The 27877-nt window shown below is 43.4% G+C and overlaps 1 protein-coding gene across 2 annotated transcripts in view; it reads right to left on the reverse strand.

Moving 5' to 3' along the window:
• The window catches only part of ARK2N (arkadia (RNF111) N-terminal like PKA signaling regulator 2N), a 72126-nt gene extending 46585 nt beyond the window's left edge, over positions 1 to 25541 (reverse strand). For both annotated transcript variants that reach the window (XM_054031764.1, XM_054031765.1), the window contains exons 1-2: positions 25381 to 25541; positions 6310 to 7119 (exon numbers count right to left, since the gene is read on the reverse strand). In XM_054031764.1, the coding sequence (XP_053887739.1) occupies positions 6310 to 7033 (724 nt within the window). In that variant the 5' untranslated portion in view covers positions 7034 to 7119; positions 25381 to 25541. The remainder of the gene's footprint in view (positions 1 to 6309; positions 7120 to 25380) is intronic.
• Positions 25542 to 27877: the final 2336 nt, after the last annotated feature.

The raw sequence follows: 27877 nt of genomic DNA on the forward strand, positions 1-27877 counted from the left end.
TTATAAACCTAATGACTTGCTATAGGATATGGGTGTCCTAGTAAACAAAGTCATCATTGTTTACAAAATCCATATGCTATCATATCTTATGAACAACAGAAAATACCTTAAAATGCAGAGAAATCACTGGATGACCTAGACCCAGAATGAGATACAGTAGTAACACATTATTGGGGCTTTATCTTTTATAGGAAATTACAGTGTCATTTAAACAATACATTCTCTGAGAAGCCATTTAAATGAGACATGTAGAAGAACCCTTAAATTTTATATAGCTACCAATAGTTAAAATTATTCTGTTCTTATTTTCTATTATTAGCAATACTATAGTTAAGGGTCACAGGGCATTTCCACTATGAGCCCCAGTTTAAGGGCTTATCACTCATCTGTTTTCATATCAAACAGGCTAAAACTCAGCATTCAAGTGCTCTATTCAATAGCAAACTGTTTTGTAATATTTGGTCTCAATTGTGTGGGCTGCATTTTATTTAAAACAAGGTTGTGATTAGAAAGTATAATTAAAAATGGCATCTTCCTCAACAGATCTGCTTCCTGTGCATATATTCAGGGTCACATCTATTTACTTACATTTTCTTCTTTTTACTTCCAAATATTACTGCAGATCAATACAATAAGAGTAAGCTGAACTCTATTCATGCTTGCTCATCAAGGGCTTGATCCAAAGTTCAGTTAAACCAATGGGAAAACTTCAAAGGGTTTTGGATCAGATCCCAACAACTTGTTAACTAAGTTCTAACTGTCCAATCCTTTTTTATTATTGGTGATGATGGATAAGAAATAACCCAGACTGACGTTCAAAACCCTGAGATGAGTTTGCAGGGCTCGAAGCTAGAAAAAAGACATGCTTTTTTAACTTGTCAGCTGAAGGAATTTGATATGATAGCTGTTGAGACACAAATATGTAATCCTACACCATTTTTAAAGAGGCACTATTCAGAGTATAATTACACTTTAACTTAACAGTAGTAGCAAATATATCAATCAGTTTGAGATACTTCTTTTGCACTTCTAAGTAAAAGATGATGTATGATTTTGTACATGAAATTTTACAGGAGGCTTGTTTGCAACATGCCTCAGTCAATGGTTCAATTTTATTGGCAGATTTGCGTGCCATAAAGTCTAGTTTCAAGGTGCTTTTTGCATGATATTAAAACAACAACATTTATCTAATAGATCTCTCTGCACTCTGTAAACTTTATAGCTTTTGAATCTGGCTGGGACACCAAACAGCCTTGGAAACTTTAATGACCCTAAAGGGATCAGGATATAAATACTATGCCTCATCTGAAACATAGCAGCTCCAGCAGAATAACATCCCTCAGCACTGCACTGGGGCAGTGGTTTCAACACTGACTTAGAGATTAAAGCACCAGCTACTGAAATCACCAACACTGTCTATGTACAATAGATTCCGCTTATTAGTAATCCTTTGATTGCCAGCAAAGAGTTGCTGTTACCCATCAGTTGTTGATAAGCAAAAGACAGCAGCCAAGGAAGGAAGTTCTGCTGGGGGCAGATGCCAGGGCTTTGCTTAAGGAGCAGGGGTGCTTGGACCTATGGAGCTGCAGTCTCTCTCCCTGAGCTTCCTTCCCTGTGTGGGGTCCCCTGGTACGGCACAACCCGGAGAGCACGGGGGGAGGTACCGCAGCTCTAGCATCCAGGCTGCGGCCCCTCTTCCTGCTACTGCTCTGCCCACAGCTCCCCCATCTCCTGTGTGAAGGAGAGTTTAAGAGGCTGAAGCCCTTAGAAGGAACTGCTAGGATGTGCTGTATTTTTGCAGGGCTGCAACCAGAGAAAAGAAGTCCCAGCACTACCTTTCCAGCCTCACAAACCTGCCTGCAGGGGGTACTCTGCGCATTTTCAAATTGATGGTAATGGGATGGGATTGGTTCCTGGAAATATGTTGCCATTAACCGGAAGTTGCTAATATCAGGATTGCTATTAAGCGGAATCTACTATGTGCGTTCTTTCGGTCTCCCACCCAAGTAACAACTAGGATCAATGTTGTTTAATTTATGAGATCTGGCAAGATCAGTTTAAGATGGTATGCTGCATCTTGTCCCTAGCTATTAATAATGGGAGTCTCACTTGTTGATACACCAGCCCAGTACTTTTAAGGAAAATTGCATACTTTACAGCTAAATCTTTCCAAACAGATTTTTAAATATATCTGCTCTTGAATAATCATCCTCAGTTATTCTCTTCGGTTAAAATTCATTCCTTGGCAGAGTGCCAACAAAAGACCTAGGTACAAAGCTTAGGTGAAACTGAAATGGTTCACATGCTTTGCGCTGGCCCTCTGCACCGATGTAAATTGCACCATGTGTTAGAAAGGCCTGCATACTAAAAATCCTTATGAATATACAGGTAATTTACATACATGAAATGGCAACTTTTCCAACTTTAATATTTCAGCTTTTAACAATATTCCCCCATATATTAGCCTAAAACATGGATTAATGCTCTTTTTAACATTCAAAACTGTTTTTGACTTATAGTAGCGCACAATGGTGTGTGGAATAACAATATTATGTTTTTATAGTTTAAGAAGAGTCAAATTGTTTTCAGCCAAATATTGATTCCTAGGATCATTTTGCATGCCGAGTTTTCTTCATCCAGAGCCAGTTGTACAGTGAAATTGGAAATCCACAAAGAACAAAACCCGAAACAATAACAGAAGTGCTAGCGGAAGCTGCTGTATCATATTTTATCAGTGCCCAAAGTGAATGCCATCATGTATCCAAGGATACAATGCATCTTGTATTTTAAAGATCGAACATCAATATTGGCATACAATAGAGGCATCTTAATTTGCATTAATTAGCAAGCCATTGTGGTTTAGTGGACTGGATCCCAATTCAGTGCCCATTGAGATAAATGAAAAGGTTCTCACTAACTTCAATGGGTGTGGGATAGTGCCTATAGTGCGTAAAGGAACAACGTCAAATATTCAAGAATACTGCCTCACACCATGTACTTTTGTCATGTATGCCACTAATCTAGTTATAATTGTAATGAACTATTAGTAATGAAACCTCATCATAACACTTTGCTATTAAGCCTTTGCTGAGAAGTGAAATAAGACTGCTAATATTTTAATGAAAATTATCGGGTTTGCAGATTAGCAGTGAGAATTGAAATTCTATTGCAAAATAGTCTGGTCCAGAAATCGTGTGTTTGAGTGAAAGCAAAAAAGCTAGTAAGATTGTTTGTGTTTATGGCATCATTATGCATTTATTGGGATATTTTTCTTCTTAATAATCATTCCAAACTCATTGCAAAAGCAATCATATTGTGGGGTTCAAAAATTACTTATCTTCACTCTTAAAATGGAAGATGTTCAGTGAAATCCTTTAGCATTAAAGACCCAATTGTATCCTATTAAGTACATCACTTTAATTTTCAACCTACCCACAGGTTTAAAACAAACTTTTTTTCTCTATAACTGTAAAATAATTGTACATGTTTTGACAGAAGATGACAGCAGGAATATTTTATTCTTTTTTACTGCATCTCTACATATCTGTGCTAAGAAAAACACCTATAGCAAAGTTATAATCTTGGAGCATCTTTGCTGGCATAGCTATTTTTCATGCACATGCTAGACATGTCTGCAAAACAGCATCTACGGTAAGCTGCTGAGCCAATTTTGAAACAACAACTCATTAGTGCAAGAGCATCCAAACTTTAGGACACTGAGGGTTACAGTGTCATAAGTCATTTGCATAAAGAGGTACAGAATTTTTCAATATAAGTGAACGCATTTGCTCATTCTTATATTTCCCTTGATAGATGCACAACAGTTTCTTGTTACTGAAGTTCCGGTGCAATTAAACCTGCAGTTTATCACCCTTTTATCATCAATAGGGGGTAAATATGGCTGAACTTGGCCTTCAGGCTGCACTTTGGCCCGCTCTATACTAGTGTCTGAGTGGTCTTTCATTTTTGAAGTCTTTAGAGGGTCCTATTCACAACACAATGTCAACTCACTATGCTCTCTCAATGCTCTCTATTAAGAGAAATAATTATGACTTTAATATAATCAGTTCACCCAATTCAAAGAAGGATCAAGCAGAATAAATATTTATTTTAAGTAAAAGTAGTCATGCCAGATCATTAGTGAGCCACCTACAATGGGACAGTTAGAAACTCAGATCAGATTCAAGGCTCAAGTACACCTATAAAATCTATTAATTTTCACTAGCCCACAGAGCAATAGGATTCATTCTGGATCATCTCTCTCACGACCCTTTTCATTTAAAGGGTAACTGAAATGTGAAAGAATATATTCTAATCACTGCATCCAATTGGCAAGGATTCATTTAAAAAGATGAAGTATGTCTTAGACATCCCTTAAAAAAAAGAATAGTCAAAGAGAAACCCACTGTTTAGTGTCAATCAGAACACATGGGCTATGAAAGAAGATATGCAGGTCACTGCTGTCCCCTACTGTTTTGTATGCTCACTCCTTGTGTCACATGTAAAATTAGGCCTTGATGCAATGTCCACTGAAGTCAACGAGAGTCCTTCCATTGATTTAAGTGGGCACCGGATCAGGCCCTTTGAATGCGAGCTCTTCAGGGCCAGGACTGAGGGCCAGATTTACAAAGGTATGTAGGCACCTAAAGATGCAGCCAGGTGCCTAGTGAGGTTTTCAAAAATTCCTAGGCACCTAACTTCCATTGCAATCAATGAGAGCTACGTGCCCAGGTGCTTCTGAAAACCCCACTAGGGCTTATCTGCAACTTTAGGCAGCTAAATACCTTTGAAAAGCTGGCCCTGGTCTATTTATTTGTTCCGAAGGACCTGATCCATAGCCCACTGAAATCAACGGGAGTCTTCAATGGGTTCTAACTCAGGCCCCAAGTGCTGAGGACGCTCTAAAAATAATAAATAATGAGACAAGTGACTGTCAAAGTTATCAGTTACGTTGTACTATTTTAATTGATAAATATAGCTACTGAACCACTATTAAATAAACCTCTATTTTTAAAAACAAAAAACAGAATTAACCACATAATTATGGAATTCTGTACCTTTCCATACCTTCCAATGATAAACTGCATTTCATGTGTTCAATCTACATCCTAGCAAAGAGATGCAGCCTTGCAGAGTATAAGCAAAATATCAGTTTTCAAACAGATAGACGAGCACCATTCACCATTATTAAAGTTGAAACAGTTACAGCTATTTGTAAAATTGTATGTAAATTCATCTTTATATATATTTAGCTGTCAAAGTTATTAAGACTGCCATTTTCCTTTAAATCTTCCTTTAAACTACAGAAATATGCTGTTATTTAGCATGCAGTTTATCCCCCAAACATCCTCTTTAGTTAGCAGAAAGGGGGAAAAGGCAGATCCACCCAGGAAAGGCTGGCAAACCGAAAATTTTATTTTAAATTTTATTTTATTTTTTAAGGTTGCCATACGATGAAGGTTTTGAGGTATAGTGTACTGGAAAAATAGTTCACACATAATCCTGACCATGGTGTTTGCACCAATTAAATAACGAAGACTCAGCAGACGAGAAACTTTAAGAACTTATCTTTCTTCTGCTATAAAAATCATGAGAATGCCCCAATAATTTGCTGCACCCAGCTTGTCAATATGGATATATCGGAGAATTCAGAAATATAAAAGTTATAGATTCATAGAACACAGAAGGATGGAACCGGCCTACTCCTAAAATTTTGAGACACCAGGAGTGGGGACAATTTGGGGCATGTACGAATAATTCTTATTTATGCACTAAAGTAAGTGGCCAGATTCAATTTGCATGAATGTAACTAACAAAAAGGTTAAGTAAACTTATAATTTGAAATGTAGAGCTGGAAAGCACAGCATAAGTGCAACACTGGAGAATGGGGCCTTATGGTAAAATGGGCAATAGATATGCCATGTTATTTCAAACACAGATGCTGAGGTGCTGTTGTAATATATTAAAGTGCAGTTGCCCACTTATAATAATGTATTGGCTAATTAGGCTGTTATGATTACCACCGTCTAACCAGCACTGATAAGAGTTCATATATGTTTACAAAGAAAAATCTGAAAATTCCAAGATTTAAGATAGTCCCTTCTACAATTTGCTGTTGTGCAAAAGCAAACTGAAAACCTCAGAACAGATTTTAAAATTTGCCATGTCTTGTTAATACACTGCAGTCTTCAAATTTACATAGAGCTGCAGTTCTCCTGGTTTTTCTCAAGGGTCACTCATCTAATTTAGCATGACAGCTGAGAAACGACGTCAGGTACTTTACAGTTCAGTTTAAAAAACATCCTCTACCTGGTATCTCTGCAGTGATTGTCTTGCTGCTCCCTGAAACCTCTTCATCATCTTCTGATGAACTCGTGCTTGAGTCACAGGTCAGGTCACTATCACTGGTACTGCTGTCCTGCAGCAGGTTGTATTTCTTGCGAGCAGCTGCCTCCCGTTTCTGTCTTAATAACCGGATTCTTTCTTTGTGCTTTTGGCTCCGATGACCTTTTACCTTGGTGACTCGTCCATTCTGCTTATCACTAGACTGTCGATTTTTCTTGGCAGCCATAGTTGATGTTTCACTTTCAGACCTGGATCGTCTCGATTTTCTCCCAACTGCAGCCCCAGAAACTCCAGAAGGGTCTCCCTCTACAGGAGCTTCAGCCTGACAGGGCTCATTCTCTTCTGCGGAAGACAGCGTATCTGAATCAGCCAAATGCCCACTGGAAGAAGGGGAAAGCATGCAGTGATTAGAAGAGTCACTCTCATAAATTTGGCCTGCTGTTGGCTTATCACTCTCTGTAGAGGCTAACTGAGACTCCGAGGAGTCCCGTCTCAGTTCCATCAGTAAGCATGGCATTGAGGAGAGCACCACAGAATCTGCTACAATGGGCACACCATCTTTCTGAGCACATGTGTCTAGTTCTATAGGTCCATCTTCACCAGGAGCTGCCTCTTGTTTTTCAGAGAGTTTTGGTGAGACTTCTGAGTCAATGAGTTCTTCTACTTTTCCCACCGCCTCCATCTTCATTTCAGAGTTCCAAGCTCCTCCTTGTCTCACAGCATGGAGTCTAGAGGACTGAGGGAACTAGATTAGGTTTTCAACAGCAAAGCAACCTGCATAAGAACAGAACAGTAATGACAATTTACTCAAATAGCAGAATCACTTCTACTTTTTTGGTCATGTCCACAATTTCACGCAGTGAGACCACTTCTTTATTCAGTTAAAGCTTGTATGGTACATTACAATTTTGGCTGTGGTACTTTTCTTTAGCTTCTGCCTTTTCCTGGTTAACTCAGTCTGTTATACTGACATGCTTAATGCTTTCCCTTTCTTAATGAACGATGGCACTACCATTGTACAAAATACACTTCAATCTGAGCTAGTTATCACAACAGATCAGAACTAAAAATGACTGCAGTTTCTAAACTCTTACTTGGGAAAGTTTAAATTAATACAATATAAGCAGATTTTGAACTTTTATCTAGAAGCAATTTTTAATACACTTTAAAGGAAACTATGTCGTCACCCCTGGGGAGGCCACCTTTAGGGGTGACATCATAGTTCAGTTTCCATGTCAGTGGGAACCCAATGAGTGTTAGCAGTCCACTTCGAGTACCACTAAATCTGCTGAGGCTCTGGTTTAGTACCAGGCCAGAGAGAAGTGGCGTTGATGGTTCACTTACAGTGAAGTACTAACAATACTTCATACAACATTTAGGTGCTCCTAGAAGGTCTCAGATATGAGAATTGACCCATTCTGACCGGGTTTAGCTGATAAGATTGGTCAAAGGAACAGCATAAAATGGCATGGCCGGTGACAGGAAACACTTTCTATCCACACAGTTTCCATCGCATCTTTTACTTCACGTTATAGTTTGATAAACAGCACTGTTCCATCTTAAATGTTAAAATCAAGCTGTATAGAAAGCTAACTTATAGGTCCCCAAACACTGTAGTATCTGAGCACCTCCAAAGTATTATAAATAAAAATAGCATTAATTCTTTAATCTTTATCATAGATTCCTTCCATCCACATTTTAATTTCAACTTCAACATACCGTAAAACCAGTGATGAGCTCCCAAAATCCTAATAACCGGTTCCCTACTGGGTCCTCGGCAGCATTTCAGCGGCGGGGGCATCTTCACTCGCTCCGGGTTTTCGACGGCAGGTCCTTCACCCGGAGTGAGTGAAGACAGCCCCCACCCCCACGGCCGAAGATCCAGTAGGGAACCGCGCGGTGAGTACAAGCCCTACGTGCCTGTCTCCCCTCTCCCCCCATCTGACCCCAACCCACGTCCTGCCCTCAACTGCCCCCCTCAGAACCCACAACCCATCAACTCCCCCCCCCCGCTCCTTGTCCCCTGACCACCCCCTCCCGAGACCCCCCCACCCTAACTGCCCCCCAGAACCCCACCCCCTACCCAACTTGCCCCGCTCCCGACCCCATTCACCACCACCCCGAAAGACCCCCGGAACTCCCACGGCTACCCAGCCCCCCCCCCCGTTCCCTGTCGCTTGACTGTCCACCCCAGAACCTCCGCCTCCTCCAACAGCTCCCTGTCCCTTATTCAACGCCTCCTTCCAGCCCCGGCCCCCTTACCATGCTGCTCAAAGCGGCAGAGGCTGTCCAGAGCACTGGCACCGGCGGCGTGGGGGGGGGGGGGGGGAGGAGAGCGGGGGAGGGGCCGGGGGAGCCTCCCCAGCTGGGAGCTCAGGCAGGCTGGACAGGACGGTCCTGCGGGCCGGATGTAGCCCGCGGACCAGAGTTTGCCCACCCGCCAGCCCCTTTAATAACCGGTTCTACATCGGCTTCTAAATTTAACAACCGGTTCTTGCGAACCGGCTCCAGCTCACCACTGCGTAAAACCATGCAAAAATCTTTCAATTATCATTCCCACTTATATGTAAATTAAAGGGGACAATCTGTTCAAGCCTAAAAATTTGCATGTGCTAACAAGGTAATTTAATAGCTACTACTGTCAACATTCATTATTTTAAAAAAGTATACAGTGCTATGTTCTAATTTGTGGGAGGGCTTTTTAAAGACTATTTCTGTAGGATCTAGAAAAAAAGACAATGAGTACTTGTATAACATAAGAATGGCCATTCTGGGTCAGATCAAAGGTCCATCTAGCCCAGTATCCTGTTTTCTGACAGTGGCCAATGCCAGGTGCCCCAGAAGGAATGAACAGAACAGGTAATCATCAAGCGATCCATCCACTTTCACCCATTCCCAGCTTCTGGCAAACAGAGGCTAGGGACACCATCCCTGTCCATTCCCATAGGAAGGATGGTCTAATGGGTAAGGTGCTAATCTAGACTTGGGAGATCCAGGTTCAATTCCCTGCTCCATTACAGACTTCCTACGAGATGTTGGGTGCCTCTGTTCCTCTCTGTAAAATGGGAATAATAGTACTTCCTTACCTCAGAGGGTGCTGGAAAAAGCTCTAGATTATGTTACCAATCCCTTGAATCATCCTGAATCTTGAGGGTTTTTTTTTTTAAATATATTTCACTCCTCCCTAAGTGCCCTGATTGTCAGATGCTACGGGGGGGGGGGGGGGACGGACGTGTGGGGGTGTGGGGAAGAGGAGGAAGGAGGGGATCATAAATGTACTTCAAACAGACACCAGTGAAGGAAGGAAAGCTTAAATTAACAAAACTTTCAATGCTGTGCTGACATTTATTAATTGTATTGGCTACTTAAACAAGGAAATTGACTTGTCATATTAGTGTCGGGCAACACGAAAAAACACAAGAATGACAAATCAAGGTTTACTAAATGAGAAAGTGGAAACTTCTAAGAGAGAATCACAATTACAAATGCTAAAGAAGAAAGAATGGCGATGTATATAGAGAAAAAGCATTTGACAGTACTTAAATGAGCAAAACTAGTTTGAAACATAGAATATCAGGGTTGGAAGGGACCTCAGAAGGTCATCTAGTCCAACCCCTGCTCAAAGCAGGACCAACCCCAACTAAATCATCCCAGCCAGGGTTTCATCAAGCCTGACCTTAAAAACCTCTAAGGAAGGAGATTCCACCACTGCCCTAGGTAACCCATTCCAGTGCTTCACCACCCTCCTAGTGAAAAAGTTTTTCCTAATATCCAGCGTAAACCGCCCCCACTGCAACTTGAGACCATTACTCCTTGTTCTGTCATCTGGTACCACTGAACAGTCTAGATCCATCGTCTTTGGAACCCCCTTTCAGGTAGTTGAAAGCAGCTATCAAATCCCCCCTCATTCATCTCTTCTGCAGATGAAACAAGCCCAGTTACCTCAGCCTTTCCTCATAAGTCATGTGCTCCAACCCCCTAATCATTTTTGTTGCCCTCCGCTGGACAAAATATGAGAAGGCCCTTCTGAAGCTGGTAATTTCTACAGAGAATTCTTATGGACAATATATAACTTCATAAGATCCACTTTCTCTGCCTCTTTTCAAATGTTACAGCATACATCAAAAAGGAAAAAAAAACTTATAACTAGGAAAGTGAATATACTGAGATGTAAAAGCATCCTAATACTATAATACTTCCGTGTACTTCACTGGCAAATCTCATTATTATTAAGTAATATACCGGTTATACAGATGGAAAAACAGAGGCACAGAGAGGTTAAGTGACTTGTCCTAGGTCAAACATAGGATATATTATACCAGGGAATGGATCCCATGGCTTTGTCTACATTAGATTTTTTTAGTCTGTAATTCGCTATGGGTGCAGTTCTCTGTTGGTAGCACTGGTTAAAGCAGCAGAGTAGACAAGACTCATGTGGGCTCAGGCATTTTTAACCTTGAGTCCTCCAAGCTTTGTCTACATTAATTTTCCCCATGCTATAACTGGAGAAGCTATACCATATGGGAGTTAAGGGTCCAAGAAAACTTTGTGGAAACAAAGTCCATGATTCCCTTTCCTTTTGAGCTAGGGAGTCAGAAGGGAAGCAGCATATGCCTGGGCCAGGGGAAGCTCTGGGAACTTGAGATTTACATAGGGTACAGAAGTCAACAGGGCAAATGGTCGATGATGTTCAGCAGTCATGCTTCAGCTCTGTTGATACAGATCCCTGCTGCTTCTCCACTATTTATCTGCCATATGGTAATACACTAAGTCCCAAAGCATGCTAGTGATTTTGTAATCATGTTTATGGAAATTCTGGATTTCATGATACTCTTCAAGATAATCTTCCCTGTTTTCCTCTCAGGATCAAAGAAATGTTATGTTCCTGGGGAAGATCTCAGGCAGAGGTGTGAAAATTCTGCTGCCTGATCTTTGCAGGTGTATGTATATATTCTTCCACCTCTGCCCCTGAACTGAAGAGCATGAAGATTTTGATACCACCATATCACCGCTAGACACCAGAAATCACACCACTACATGCCCCTTGCAGATTGGTGATTTTAAAGATTCCATTCTGAAATCAAGATCTGCACCCTGCTGCTTCACAGAAATAAAGATGCTCCAGCTAGAAGCATGAGGACTAGTGCCTTAGAGCACGTCTTCACATACAGTACTGCAGCTGTGCCACTGTAGCACTTAAGTGAAGATGCTCCTACACCGACGGGAGAGATTCTTCCATCAGCATAGTTAATCTACATCCCTGAGAGGCAGTAGCTATGTCAATAGGAGAAGCTCTCCCATCAATACAGCGCTGTCTCTACAGGGAGTTAGGTCGGTATAACTATGTCTCTCAGGGGTGTGGATTTTTCACACCCCTGAGCGACAGTTATACCAATATATGTCTGTAATGAAGACCTGGCCTTAGACTTAAAGGCACTGAGATTGAAGAAAAAAAGTCACTTTCCCCAATCTTAATGTGGCATAAGGGTGGGGAAAGGGCTCATGTCCCATAGTCTTTTCAGCACCCAGAAACACCTTCAGGAAACATGCAACTTCATTTCCCCAAAGAGGACTAATGGAAGATGTACTGGCACAGGGAAAGGGTACCAACAATTCTCCTGGTGGCAGTACCTCTCCCTGCTAGCTGTGGCATGGAGTAAGGAGTAGCATTTAGTCAGTCACCTGTACTTGATAATTTATTAGACTCACTCTTGGAAGTACCCACCTGGCCAGGAACAATGCACATTAGTTAGGCTGTGTGGGAAATATTTGTTCCAAGGAGCCAGGTCTGCAGTCTCCACATCTCTCAATCTTTTACTAATACTGATTTTTTTTAAATAAAAGTGTCCCTTGTACATAGCAATCCTGACAGAGATGTCTGCCAAGATTCAAAGTGTTCCCGTGCTGCAGGGAAGAACACACAGGGATGACAGTCTCTGCAAAAAGCTAAGGAAAAACAAATCTTCAAGAAATATTATTTTAGTTCTACTTGAGAAATATAAAGAGGAAAGAAAAGCAAAAAGGTTATGTTGAAATACTCCCACCCTTTCCTGGAAACATAATACATAAGTTCTCAAGGTAACCTTAAGGGAAAACCAAGCAGGCTACTTAAATCAGAAAACCACTGCACTGAAAACTAGTTTGTGAAACATCACAGGCTCAAATGGATATTTAATTACACAATGCCCTAGAATTCCATTCAGCCAAAACAATTTTGTCCATTTTCTTAGTGAACAAATGTTTGATTGAAGATCAAGAAAACAGTTCTATAAAACAGCACTGTCAGATCCATGTAACAAAGGATTTTCTCCTCCCAACAGTGCATGGAAAATGCACGTATGTAAAGACACCTAAATATCTAACATGATCTTTATGAAGGAAGTATTCACAGAAATCAACTCGTGCTCATTTTGACTTCTACACTTAAGCAATAAAAATGTATGCAATTTACACACTATCAAATAGGGCACCTTTACTTGAATTACAGTGTATCTTGCAAACAATTCAGGCATTGATCCAGAAGGACTGCGAAACTCAAGGGTTCTGCCTCAATGCATCAACTGCAGGCATAGTAATACTAAGCATTTCTTCCTAACCTTTAATCAAGTTCTCTTAAGGAACTTCAGAAATCCAATTATACCGCACAAGATCTCCATAATACTTGTATTACTGTCTCAATTTTACATATGGGTAAACAGAGGCACAAAAAGTTGTCCAAACACCACACCAAGACAATGACAGAATAAAGAATAAAACCAAAAAGGCCTTGGTTCTCAGTCTACTGCTCTATTACTCTTGGGGGAAATCTGCACGACTGCGCATGTGCAGAATTCATGTCCCCCGCAGATTTCTTTGCTTCCTCAGAGAAAAATGACTTTCTGATGGGGGAAGCAAAGGGAAGCCGCAAAAGCAGACGTGCGACCCTCCCCAGCAGCGCGGGTGCACCATTTCGGGAACCTGGAGCAGCCAACAGAGAGGTAAACCACTGCAGGGACTAGGAATACCTTGACTAGGGTCTCCTACCATGCATTGGGTTCAGCTGCTATTCCCTGCTGGGTGGGGGGAGAGACAGGATTTGCTCTTCCCCTGCAAGGAGCGGCCAAGGGCCAGGTCAAACCCACCCCCAGAAACCTCCACTGACTGCAGGAAGCTCTGCATGCCCCCTACCCCCAGTTCCTGCCCCCATCATTCCTCAACCATGTGGGAAGGAGCTACTGGACAGGGAGCTGCTCTCCCATCTGCCCAACCCCTGTGCATCTGAATGCCCCCATACACAGATTCCCCCACACCTAGAACACCCCCACCGAGCCTCCCACACCCGAACCCCCATCCCTCTGAGCCTCACCCCCTGCATCCAGAGCACTCCAACCTTCACACTGATAAGCCCGAACCCCCCAACCTAGACCCCCCCGCCGAGCCCCATCCCCCGACATCCAGACTTCCCTGCTGAGGCCCAACCACCATCACCCAGATCCCCCTACAGAATCCCATTGCCCTGCACCCAGCCACCCACACCCAGATTGCCCCACACAGAATCCTCTCATCCCACACCAAGCCCCTCCACACTTGGATCCTGCCTGCCCACACCTGGTGTGTCTTGCATGGAGAGGTAGGGACCCAGGGTGTTTCTGGGGCAGGCCCGGCCCTTGCGCTGTGTCGGGGCAGTCTCAGATGTGCCTGACTGACAGAGAGACTAGGGGTCAGCCAGGGTCTGCATCGTGGAGGCTCCCTAACAATCCCTCCCCAAAAAACCCTTGTTCTGTACTTCTCTCACTTACGCCCAACAACCTTCCAATTTCACACTCAGGCTCCTTCCCAGAGATTACTTCCCTCTCCCTCAGCTCCTCTGTTACCCCTGACACCCCCAAGTGGGAAGTACAGGACACTGGCATAGGAGATCACCCTGCAGCTGTACTCTCCCCTCCCCACTTTATGCTTGGAACTCCCTCCCTCCCCTTTAGTACCAATAGGCCACCCTCTCAATTCAAAACCCTTCTTTACTCCTTCCGTGAAGCTCATCAATGATAATCTAACACTGAATTCAAGTTTTATATAAATGTTCAATAACAAAAATATTTAAGTAACCAAAGGAAAACAAGCAAAACTAAATCAATTCAAATGATCCTCTCTCTGCTGGAAATACTAGCCTCCCTCAAGACAGGTGTGCAAGTATGGATGTCTTCCTTCCCACCCACCACAATCTGTCATTTTTACTGAGCTCTTGATCTGATTTACTCTGCAAGCTCCAAGACTATCTTTTTATCTGCTCGTAGAAGGTGCCAGGCATATCCATAAAACAACAGACGACTGCATGGTACTCAGTTTAACTCAAGATGGTGGAGTCACCTTTGCTTGAATTTGGAACCTGGGCTGCTCTAGAACGTTTATAGCCTTTTTCACACCACTATACCACCACCTTCTGGATACTGTACTACTTTATATAAATGGTCCTTTGAAAAATACTCTCCTAAAGCTGATTCAATAGCACACCATTCTGCCTATGGAACATTTTTGGGGAGTGGACTTGGCTGTTTAACCAGTTAATTCATAACTCAGGCCCAGCAGCAATCCTAAAAGGTTGGACACCCCACCCTTTCCAACCAATATGATTACAGAAACAGGAGATGAAAGGATGAAACTAAAGCTCTGCTTCAACAGGTTTTGCATAAACAAATGAGGTTAAAAAATAATAGAAATAGTTTAAGCCCTCAGACTGTGTATACAAACCATCCAAGACTCAGTAGAGATGGTATGTTTGTGAAACACCCCTGCATTCTTGAAAAAGACAGTCCTTTTCCAGCATGAGTAAGCAAGATCTTAGAGGTAAAAAAAAAAAAAATCTCCATTTAAAAATATTAATACAGGTGAACTTGAAAAAGGGAGAATATTAAAGAAAACTAGTCAAGACTGACCAGCAAAGATAATCCAAAACATACTTGTAGGACATGAGCCTGCACTCAGCACTCTATACACACTCACCAGCTGAAAGGGAACCAAGCAAAATCATTTTCCTTGCTAAAATAAATTCATGGGCTTCATATACAGGAGAAGAGGACAGAAGATAAGGTGTGTTAGCTTTGTTAAGTGTTTCCCTTCCACTATGCCTGGCTGTCTATATTCCATTGTTGTGAGTGGTCAGCGTTTTCAAATCTACAAGACTTCTTCCTTCTGAATTCAAGAGATGGATTTTTATAAACTGCTTGTTCCTAAAAATGGAGACAGAAGACACTAGATCCACAAAGGGACTCAGGTGCCCTGCCGGCCAGTAGTATTTACAGCCCCAAGTTAAGTGCCCAGCTTCCCCCTGCATTTTAGGGGGAGAGTTAGGTTTCTAAAAAAGGGGTTCACAGAAGCCAACACGCTGAGTGGGGAGCTGCCTAAACTAGCCAGTAAGAATTCCAAGGAGAGGTGCAGCATCTAAGCACCATCCCTCAAAGGTAGCTAGGTGCCTAACTCTAGGCCAGAGGGAAACATCTACCTCTCTCGGGATTCACAGCCACAACCCCCCTCTTGGAGTTAGGCACCTAAGCCAGGTCAGCCCTTTCTCTCTCTCTCTCTCTCTCTCTCTCTCTCACACACACACACACACACTTCTAACGGACATCTGCCCCATAATAGCGAATAGCCCAGTGGTTAGCGCACTCACCAGAGTTGCACAAAACTCCTCAAACCACTGCTCTGCATAATTTGGAGCAGCTATTTGAACACTCCTGGGTTCAGGTCCCTGCTCCAAATCAGGCAGAGCATGGATTCAAACTTGGATCCATCTATCATTGATAGCCCTTGTATGGAAATCTACAGCACAGTATGATCAAATAGAACTGAAAGCTGCTGATAACATATGGACAAGGGGGATCCAGTGGATATAGTGTATTTAGATTTTCAGAAAGCCTTTAACATGGTCCCTCACCAAAGGCTCTTAAGCAAAGTAAGCAGTCATGGGATAAGAGGGAAGGTCCTCTCATGGATTGGTAACTGGTTAAAAGATAGGAAACAAAGGGTAGGAATAAATGGTCACTTTTCAGAATGGAGCGAGATAAATAGTGGTGTCCCCCAGGGTTCTGTACTGGGCCCAGTCCTAGTCAACATATTCATAAATGATCTGGAAAAAGAGGTAAACAGTGAAATGGCAAAATTTGCAGATGATACAAAACTACTCAAGATACCATATATAAGTGATCATAAGCCGGTTCGTTTATAAGCCGACCCCACCCCCACCCCCCAAGATGGATAAGTACAAATGCAAAATTTTTATAACCCACTCATAAGCTGATCCTATAATTCAGGGGTCAGCAAACTTTGGCTCCCAGGCCATCAGGATAAGCCGCTGGTGGGCCAAGATGGTTTGTTTACCTCGAGCGTCCACAGGCACGGAGGTAAACCTAAGTAAACAAAGGGTCAGCCAGCGCGCCAGCTGCTTACCCTGACAGGCCGGGACAGCAACTGGTGGGGAAATTTTTGGGGGGGAGGGGGAGAGAAGTTGGGAGTCAGGGGAGTAACCCCTGTGACCACCCCCCCCATATGATCCCACCTCTAACCTGGGACCTCCACACTCTCTCCATCTCATCCCTTCCCACCTTATCTGGGGAGGATGTCTCTGTCCTGGCTGGATCTGCTCCACCAGGCTGGGCAGCGCGGCCGCAGCGTGCTCTGGCAGGCCAGACTGGGCGGTGCAGCCGCAGCATGTCCGGCTCCACGCAGGGGGGCCACGGTGCTCCATGCACTGCCCCCGCCACAAGCACCGGTTCCCGGCCAATGGGAGCTGGGGGTCAGTGCTTGCGGGTGAGAGCAGCGCGGAGCTGCTTGCACGCCTCCCCTTAGGAGCCAGACCTGCTGCTGGCCATTTCCGGGGCACAGTGCAGTCCGCGGTGCCAGGACAGGCGGGAAGCCTGCCTTAGCACCCCCGCTGTGCTGCTGACCAGGAACCACTGGAGATAAGCCAGTGCCCCAAATCTGCACCCCAAACTCCTCATCCCCGGCCCCACACTAGAGCCTGTACCCCCAGCCCCAAACCTTGACCCCCTCCCGCATCCCAACCCTCTGCCCTGAGCCCCCCCAAATGGAGGCCCCTCGTGCACCCTAAATGCCTCATTCCCCACCCCACAGCCTGCATCCCCAGCCCATTATTAATAATTTTACCATTAACCTCTACATTTTTAATATTATAGAAGAGAATAAACAACTACAATACTTCCTCTACTTTTCCTCTTAATTAAAGTGAACTTGTTCTAGTGAAAGGTGCTACCTTGACAGCCTGGAGACTGGGTTTGCTACAGGCACTGTCAGCGTCCCCATGCTAGCCTGCAGTGTGTTTGACCTCACTCATCTCTCAAATATTTTAATTTTGATATTAAATACTTCTCATTTATCAAATGTTAAAGTCAGTCATAGCATGTTTTCCCCCCCAAAGGCCAGTTTCTGCTTCACTAAAGACAAAGAAAAGTCTTCTCTTTGCAGCTATTTTGCTGAATGCCTCTAGTCTTGTCAAAGGTGCCTGACTGGCTACAAGTGGTAACGGAGGCAACGTATTAGATCTAGTCCATCTAACAGCAATGGCATTATATATTCAATAGGTGACTCACAACATCTCTTTAGGTTACAAGTTTATCCAAAATGCATTATACTGAAAGTCAACATGCATATTGTTTGTACTGAACCTGTAATATTAGGGTTTTTTAAATTATTGCCCTGTACCAATGCCCAATGTTAACAGTCCTTATCAGTGGCCATCTAAAGACGAAGAAGAGAAGCTCTGCATAAAGTAGAAAGTTTGAATCGAACTGCTTTGAGACCCTGTATTTTTTCTGTGGGAGAAGATTGGTGTTTTGATTCCACCCAGCTTATAGAAACTATTACATTAAGTGACCTCAGCTAAAATATTTTAACTTCAGCCACAGTAACAAGCATATGCAATCAGTAGTCAGTCTCCAGTCCCCCTCTTGTACTCACCACCTCTTCCCCTAAGAGGCTGTGCCATTCCTTGCTACACAGTCATCTTGAATTCCCTGGGAAAGCATTCTCAGAAAAGACAACTGGCAGAGTGAAGTGGGTGGACTGGAAGCTGACAACTGATTAGAAAGCCAAGATAAAACTGAAAAGTCTAGTAGTCTTAAACTGTTTTCCTCCTAACAAATGTCAGCCTGATTCCCCAGCATTACCCGAGATGGATATCAGCATTATGACAAACTAATATAGGGTACATTTAAATATTGGAATAATTGCTTAAGCAAAACAGACAATTATCTAACTCAGAAAAAAAGTACAATAGCAATTGTAATCTAACATTTAGAGTACACTGAGTCAGTTCTCCTTGGGCATATTTCCAGCTCTGCCACTCGCTTTGTAAACTTGGGCAAGTCATTTAACTGCTTCACCTCAGTTTACCTAAAATGGGAACAGTAATGCCAGCTTCTGTTAAAGGAAGTCTACATCTAGCCTTAAATAAATACCTGTTATTTGTGATTAAAAGTAGCCTGATGTAATCATAACAATTTTTAAGATTTCTCCACAAAGATTGAGCATCAAAAGAGGTATAGTATATCTGTATGTTATTATGCTAAGTGAGTTATGCATATTCTGTTTGAAAGGCAGCTACAAAGTTAAATTCAGAGAAAAGAGATGATACTGGATCACCCTGGACCTGAACTCAACCCACCACATGCCCTTGGGCATATTACTTGACCTTCCTGTGCCTCAGGCAAGGCATCTGTAATTGAATAAGAACACCACCTCACTAATTCAGATGTTGTGCCTGGTTTTTAAATCTTGAATGAGTAAATTACTCTACAAGTGTCAAAAATCTAAGCTGTAGGGAAATAAGGTAACATTAATAGTACAATTGTGTTGGCCTCTTCAGCTATGAATGAAAAATGTATTGCAGATGTGTGTGAACAGGGGAACATATTTTAACCATAGAGAGCACAGGACTGGGAGCAAGGAACTATTTAGTTTTAATTCTGGCTATAACACTGGCCTGGATTTCATCTATGCCACCAGTTCAGTTGCAATCTCTCTAGCTCAGTTTCTTATCTAACATAGTGATAATAATTCTCCATGATGAAGGTGTTACCAGTACTGAAGTTTATCTAATGCTACACACCAAGTATTTTTTGTTATGCATCTTTATACAAACCCCTATACTTCTCTCAATTACAACAGTACAATTAACTAAAGGAAGAAAATACTAATTTTACTGACTTGCTTTTAGGATCGTGTGACTAATGACACACATATATTAGTGATACGTGAACAGCCTGGTTTGTTAGTCCACCATGGAAATCATCATCACTATAAATAGCCTGAGTGAGATAATACTATTTCATTGGAGCGGGCACCAGTGCTGTGGTAGCTCAGCAACTCCTAGAGCTTTAGCTACAGCTAAAAGTTAAGTACAAAACTGAAGGGCCTCTGAGTTGAATGTGGATATGCATTTTGCAATACAAACACCATTAGCTTCAAGTCATCTCCGTTATTAAAACTGACTAGAAAGACTTACTATACTTGCTCAGCAGTCCCCCACCAGTTTTAGGTCACATTTTTATATTACATACCCAGTGCTGTCACTACAGACACTTTTCCTGTGACCTTTCAGTTTTAGGACTATTAGAGGTTACTAGTAACTGTAGGCAATAAAGTGTTCAGAGAGATAAAAGTTCATTGTGTTCCTTTAAAATCTACAACAATTTTTCAAAAACTCACAGGTAGCAGTGTAGACGGAGGGGAGGAGGGGGAATAAACACAGCCAACAGGGTTCTAACCAACAACTTCTTTACGCAAATACAAGCTGCAGCCACTCCTTTAGACTATAAGATCTGTGGAAACTACAGGGTCCAAGGGACACAGATGCTTGTGTGATGAATCTTGCATTGTCAGTGGAGCAGAGGATAAGGAAGTGGTCACAATAAGACAAAAGGAGATGGTGAGTAAGAACACAGAGCCATGAAGGTCCTTAAAAACAAAGAGCGGAAGCTTGAACTTGATGCAGTATAACTGGGAAGACAGTGAAGGGATTCAAAGAGGAAAGATGTGATCAGAGCAACAGGCAAAGTTGGCAGCAAGTATGTTATTTGCTGCTTTGACCAAACCATACCCTTTTTTTGGATCTCTCCACTGTATCCTTCCTTCTTAATCTTCAAGGCCATTCACAATTCTGTTTCTATTCTTTGTTCATCCAGTCTTACTTCATTAACCCCCATCTCATCTGCATTGTTGATGGTAGCCTTATCTACCAAGTATCAGGGGGTAGCCGTGTTAGTCTGTATCTACAAAAACAACAAGGAGTCTGGTGGCACCTTAAAGACTAACAGATTTATTTGGGCATAAGCTTTCGTGAGTAAAAACCTCACGTCTTCGGATGCATAGAGCGCTCTATGCATCCGAAGAAGTGAGGTTTTTACTCACGAAAGCTTATGCCCAAATAAATCTGTTAGTCTTTAAGGTGCCACCAGACTCCTTGTTGTTCTTATCTACCAGTCTGTCAGCTTCCCACAGGTGCTTCCATGTCTTCTTTTACAATTCAGGAGGATTTACATGGCATGTGCTGTGACCACTGACTATCATGCTATTCTTAGTTGCCTCGCTGTTGCTTTGCATTTCCTTCATTATCTGTTTGAGGTACCATTTGTTTATTATCTTATAGATTGTAAGCTCTTCAGAGCATGCAGTCTTTTCGTTGCAGTTTTTACAATGCCTATTTTAGTGTGGGACCAGGTACTACCACAATATAAGTAAACACAAATAACTAAACACGAAGTCACTCTTTTCCTCTTTCAAATATCTACTCAAAACACACTCCTGCTGAGATGCCTTTAAGAAGTCAGCCAATTAATTAGTTTGAAAAGCAGATAGGGATAGTTGGCACTTATAATTAAAAAAATACAAGTGTGTATGCATATAAAAAATGAATCTCAACTGTTATCAGAGTAGCAGCCGTGTTAGTCTGTATCCGCAAAAAGAAGAACAGGAGTACTTGTGGCACCTTACAGACTAACAAATTTATTAGAGCATAAGCTTTCGTGGACTACAGCCCACTTCTTCGGATGCATATAGAATGGAACATATATTGAGGAGATATATATACACACATACAGAGAGCATGAACAGGTGGGAGTTGTCTTACCTAAGGACTGGGAATGGCTGAGCCATTACAAACATTGAATCTATCTCCCCTTGTAAGTATTCTCACACTTCTTATCAACCTGTCTGTACTGGGCTAGCTTGATTATCACTTCAAAAGTTTTTTTTTTCCCTCTTACTTAATTGGCCTCTCAGAGTTGGTAAGACAACTCCCACCTGTTCATGCTCTCTGTATGTGTGTATATATATATCTCCTTCTTCTATATGCATCCGAAGAAGTGGGCTGTAGTCCACGAAAGCTTATACTCTAATAAATTTGTTAGTCTCTAAGGTGCCACAAGTACTCCTGTTCTTTCAACTGTTATCCTAATCCTTCTGTTCATATGCAGCTACTATATTCAGCAATAATTTTCCAGCATCTTTTCTGCCCCTCCCCCCCATTATTCACTTAACAAAACACTGGTATTATAGGTACACTGGCATTCTTAGCTGATATTTTACCAGCCATTCAAGTCTCCAAGTAATGAAACCCTTCTCTGGATCAGTTTCTTTTGTAAACACCTGATCTTCCAGATCATTAACCATGCAGATAAACTGTTCAAGAGTACAGCACTCACAAGTTGATCAAGCACATCATTATAGTCTTAGGAATGGTCGCTGTGTTGATTGCCAAACTGCACCACATTTCATCTCACTGATTGGATGATACCGATTTACTTATACATGGATCTAAACTCCAGGTAAGGAAAAAAAAGGTTGCGTGCTATGTCACACAAAATCCTGTGTCACCCAAAACTTTATTTCAAGCTTGTAAAATGAATTCTAGATTTGCAAGGAGGCCTAAGAGAACAGCTACCCTGGAGAAGGGGAGAAAGTTGCATTTTCCCCAGACACAGCTCTTGGCACTTAATCACAGGAAAAACAATTACACCTAACATTAGGGCTAGGTGTGGCAAACACCACAATAGAACTGCCTCTGAAGCAGTGGTCTCAACCCGCAGCCTGCTTACAGCCCAATCAGCACATAGCTGCTGCCCATGTGACATCTTCAGGACCATACAGGTAGTACTGGATGCGGCCCTCATAACACCTCATGGGCCACATAATAAGTAGGTTGAGAACCACTGCTCTGAAGAAGGATACTATATTCATTTCCCACCTCACCACTTTTATCTAAAATGGTTAAAGGGATGTTGTCAGATAGTTGAGGCCAAACATTAAGTTTTATAAAGACAAAGATTTAAACAAGAAATTGTCAGGTTTTAAATCCCTTACTAAAGACCCAGAAAAACTAAACTGAAGAAGTCTTGTTCACTCTTCACCTTTTATACAGTTTATATTTTGAATTTCACTAGCCTAGACAATGAAAATAGACTAGCACTTCACTTGTGTATAATCAGTCTAAATAGCATAACATTATTATTTGGGTTGCAAGTACTGCAGAAGAATGGTTAAAGCTAAATAAACTGTTTTCAGAAGATAATAGAAATTAGATATATTTAAAGGAACACTTAGGTATTTCAGCAAAGATTTATGCTTGGTTGACTTTAATAGCCAAGATTCACTGATTCCAGTAAAACTAGCATTTCTACGAAGGAATTCTAACAGTCTTTGAAACTTTATAACTACGCTGTTTGAGTTATGACTTCCCAAAAAGGCTACAAAGGCAAATGTGTAAACTTCTCCGAGCACAATTTGGCTGATTTCTTTCAAGATTAAAAACATTTCAGAAGTGTATTTAAGTTACATGGGATCAGATAGATTTAAGAATAGAGTCTTCGGTATTCTGAATAAGAGTGAAGACAACTTTGGAAAAGTCTGTCCAATAATGCCAGAATTTATAGCAATGAGTAGGACCAAAAAGAAAAGCTCAAACATTAGAAAATGTCATCTGAAACACATTCAACAGCTTAGGTTATGTCTATACTAGAGAGCTTGCAGCTGCACCACTGTAAGATCTCTCATACAGCCACTCTATGCCAAGGGGAGAGAGCTCTCCCGTCAACATAATTAAACCACTCCCAACAAGCAGCAGTAGCTATGTCGGCGGAAGAAGCACACACCACCACTTATGCCAGCATAATTTATGTATGTTTTTTTTTTCCACACCCTAAGTGACATAAATTGCCGGCATAAGTGGTTGTCTAGACATGGCCATAGTGTCTCTCTTAAACCAAGCAGGACAGTGAAGTTTTATTTTACAGTATTTTTAAAAGGTCTTTATAATTAAAGCTTCGGAGACAAGTCCTACTGTCTTTCAGTAGAAACTCCTATTAAAGTCAATAGGAGATTTGCCTAAGTAAGGAAAGCACAATCTGAACTCATCACAAACCCCTGTATTGGGACTTTTGCATAAATTTAGACAGGTCTATTACTTATTTCATATATTAGGCACGCATTTGTTTCAAGGGACTTCTCAAACAAAACACATTATGGTATCAGATTATGTAAATTTCTTTCTAGAACTATTTAAGTTAAGTAACCAAAAATTTGCTTCCCAGCCTTGTCAAGACAGATTCAGCGAGCTAGAGTAATCAAGTTACAACCGATGATGGGGCTATAAAGAACTGAAAAATTTGAGAGTTGAGCTTTTATGTCAAGACATCAATGAACACAAAACATCACATCAGTGCTCACTGGCACTAACGTAGTAAACCTGAATACCAGGAACCATTATTTCAGTTACTCCTATGTATTCTCTCTGTCCTCGGTAATATTGATTTAAAAAAACATGGTAAGTAAGATCCCTAAAGGCAGATGGGATGAGCATAAGAGTTTATGACTAGAATGATAGGCAGCAGAGCTGGAGCGGTGGTGGGCGGAAGAGGCACCTGGCCACTTTTTGACTTGGCCAAACCACACTCCAGGTTGCAACGCCACTCAGGACACGTCTCTGTGATGATGGAGGGGGAGCTGAACCAAATCTGAGTGAACGGCATCCCCACCTGGCACATAGGGTTGTGGCAGCACTCAGGTTTGCACCAGGGTCACAATGCCACCTACTCAAAATTTGGCCCAGTTGCCCCTCCATCATGATGGAAGGGCAACTAGGTCAAACCTGAGTGGTGCTGCAACCTCACATGCCAGACTGCAGCATCACTTGTTCAAATTTGGAGGGGATGGGTGTAGGGGCTCATGGGCCGAAGGACCAGGTTGCTAGTGGGTGGGGTGCCTGAGAGAGGAAGAGAAAGATCAGACAGAGAAACAAATTCTATTGGCCCCCACTTCAAACAGCGCTCCACAGTCTTAACTGGAACAAGTCCACACACACTAAAGGTCCCTACTAGGTTTCTCTGGAAATCAGAAGTGAAGTGTTGCACTCCCACACTTCCTGCCATGTGATAAAATGGGCAGGAGTGGGAGGGGAGAGAGATACATTTAAGGGCTCCTGAAAAGCCGCCCCCAAAACCCAGAAGGTTCTTTAAGAGTCATTCCCGTGGTGCGCTGAACGGCATTACCCGGAGCTCAAGGGTGTGGCTGTGACCTCCCACCAGGGTGCCCGGCATTCACACTACACACGGGCACTGGGGTGCTAGAACCCCCCCTAAATCCCCCCCACACACACACACACGCAGAATTCACCCTGCGCCTGGGCACCACAGGGACCCTTCGCAGAGCCCCTCCCGCCCGCGCTGCGCACTTTGAGGGTGCAGGCCCCTCCCTCCTCGGTGCCTCCTCGCGGCATCCCTTCGGGGCCCAGCCCGGGCCAGCGCGCCGGGCCCCGGGCCCTGCCTCAGCTCACGGGCTTCCTCCCCGGGCCAGAGCGGGGGAGACGCGGATTGTACCCGCGCCCCCGCCAGTCCGGCGCGCTGGGGGCGGGTGTACGGGCCCTCTTCCTCCCAGCCCGACCTGACGCGGGGGGGGGCAGCGAGCCCGGATGCTCGGTGAGGGCGGGGGGTCCCCCGAGACTGGCTCCGGAGAGGGGCCCGAGCCCCCGGGGGCTGAACGCGGGTCACTCACCAGGGCAGCCCCCGCCGCCACCGCGGCTCCTCCTCGCCTCCCCCTCGCGGGGGAGCAGCTCGGACATGGGGGGCCGAGGCCGGGTCTCCGTCTCCGCCGCCGCCTGCCCCGCTCCGCTCCCCGCCCTGAGCGCCACTGAGAGAAAATGTCACCGGAGGCCGCTCGGCTCCGCTCGCGGCGTCACTTCCGGCGGCCGGGACCGGGCCGCCGCTGAGCGCCGAGCGGCGCACAGAGCGGCCCCGCCGCTGGCCCCTGCAGCGCCACCTGGCGGCCCCTGCAGCGCGTCCACCCTGCCGCCCCCCACCTGCGCCCCGGAGATTGGGGGGGGGGAGCCGGACGAGCCCCACCAGGGCCCCATAGGGATGGGGGAGCAGCCAGAACCCTTCCTTCCGCCCCCCACCAGGGCCCCCTGGGGAAAGGAACCAGGGAGACCCCCGTCTCCTGACCCCTTCTCCCCCCTCCCTCCTCTGGGGACCCTTCTAACTAGGGTCCCGTCCAGAGGGATGGGACCCAGAGCCTCTTCCCAGCCCCTCTTCTCTCCCACACTCGGAGCCAATGGGAGACACCCAGAGCCTCACCTGTCAGCTCCCTCTCCCCCGGGGCCACATGGGAATGGCTTGTGAGCAGTGCTTGTGGTGTCACCCTCTGGAAAGGCAGGGAAGTCCTGGCAATCCCATGATGGATGGCCGCCTTGTCTGAAACAGAGGAGGTTTGGACACAAACAAGTTAACACAGCAGTTCCATCCTCACGGTCCTGTCCAGGGCTGGATTTGGGGTGCCAGGCTTGGGAAGCACGAGACAGCCAGTGTGAAAAATCAGGACGGGGGTGGGGGGTAGTAGGCGCCTATAGAAGAAAATGCCCCAAATATAGGGGCTGTCCCTATAAAATAGGGGCATCCGGTTACCCTACTCGGGTTGCTGTTTTTGTTGTTAGCAACAAAAGGAAAAAATAGAATGTTTCAAGTAAAATGTTTCAGGTGTTCCGTGCGCGGATTCATTTTTCACTCACCTTGTAGAATATTCTGGACCTTTGTAGAATCTCGTGCAACCTTCCAGATTTTTTGAGAACTACATTTTCTTTGAACCTCCTCGAATGTTGTCAGCTATGCCCTCACGGGTGTAGAAGGGGTAATGGGTTGCTAGTCAGTCAGTAAGATACGGAGTGAAGTGAGAGCCTAGCTGCAATATTGTGTAATGTGAAAGTGTACTTGTGTTTTAAGACTTGAAGAGTGTAAATAGCGACTAGTAAAGGACTATTTAATGAGACACCAGAGATATCTAGTGAACCCCTATCTATGCAACAATATAAAAGAAATACTGTTACTTCTTTTGCCATACTTAACACATAATGTTCGATGACTTTCTAAGACTGCAGCACATAGACTTTTGCTCTCCCTAATACTGTCTGTTTTTCCCCATAGAAAATAAAAGATGCCCCCAAAAAAGCTTTCGGGAGCTCAGTATAGGAAGCAAAAAGTTCAATTGCAATCTCGTTTGAAGCAAGAGGCAAGTTTGATTGGAAAATATCTGAAACAGAACAACACAAACCGGGCTTTAGGCAATAGTGGTTGTCCCAGTGCAGAAGAAATTGAGGAGCAAAGTGTAGATGATGGAAGTCCTATTACTAAGGAATTAGCAGATTTACCTGATAAGGAATGGGAATGTGAGGAAAGTGATGAAGAATCGTCCAGTTTTCCTGGCGGTATAAAGGAGAGTGATGATAAAGAAAAATCTGGTTTACATGAAAAGGAGCAAAACAATAGAAAAGAATCAGCCTCGCGTGATGACAGAAACAGCAGTGAGAAAAATTGCACCCCACAAATCGATACATCAGATCCTGCTTTATTGCCATTAATCCTAAACTCTGCCGATACTGATCATAAAATTTTGAATGGGCCGGGCAAATTCGAGGATATGATGTTTCCAGTAAATGAGCAGAAGTGATACTTCTCAAAGTCACACTGTGAAAGAGTACTCAAGAATGGTAAGAAACTGAATTGGCATTGGCTAGTTTACTCAAAGTCAACTGACAATGTGTTCTGTTTTTATTGCAGAATATTTGACAAGAATGCCAAATCATTGCTTGTGCTTTTGGGGTACAATTACTGGCATAACTTAGCTGATGCTTTGAAGCAACATGAAAAGGCATCTGGCCATTTTATGGCCTACTCCAAATGTATGGAGGTCCAGTCCAGGCTCAATCTGAATAAATGCATAGATGCAGAAAACCAGCGCGTTATTAATGTAGAAATCCAGCACTGAAGGAACGTGCTCAAGCCTCTGATCTCAATTACCCTCTTCCCTGCAAAGAATAATTTGCCTTTCTGGGGTTCGGATAAGTTGTTCACTGAACATAATGGTAATTTCCTTGGTTTGGTAGCGCTCCTTGGGAAATATGACAATATCATGCGTGAGCACTTACATTGAAGTTCGTAAAGAAGCTATGAACCATTACTACAGCAAAATAATTTGTAAGCAGGGTCTGAATGAGTTCTTC

Source organism: Malaclemys terrapin, chromosome 6 (genome assembly GCF_027887155.1).
Source record: "Malaclemys terrapin pileata isolate rMalTer1 chromosome 6, rMalTer1.hap1, whole genome shotgun sequence".
Classification (NCBI taxonomy): domain Eukaryota; kingdom Metazoa; phylum Chordata; order Testudines; family Emydidae; genus Malaclemys; species Malaclemys terrapin.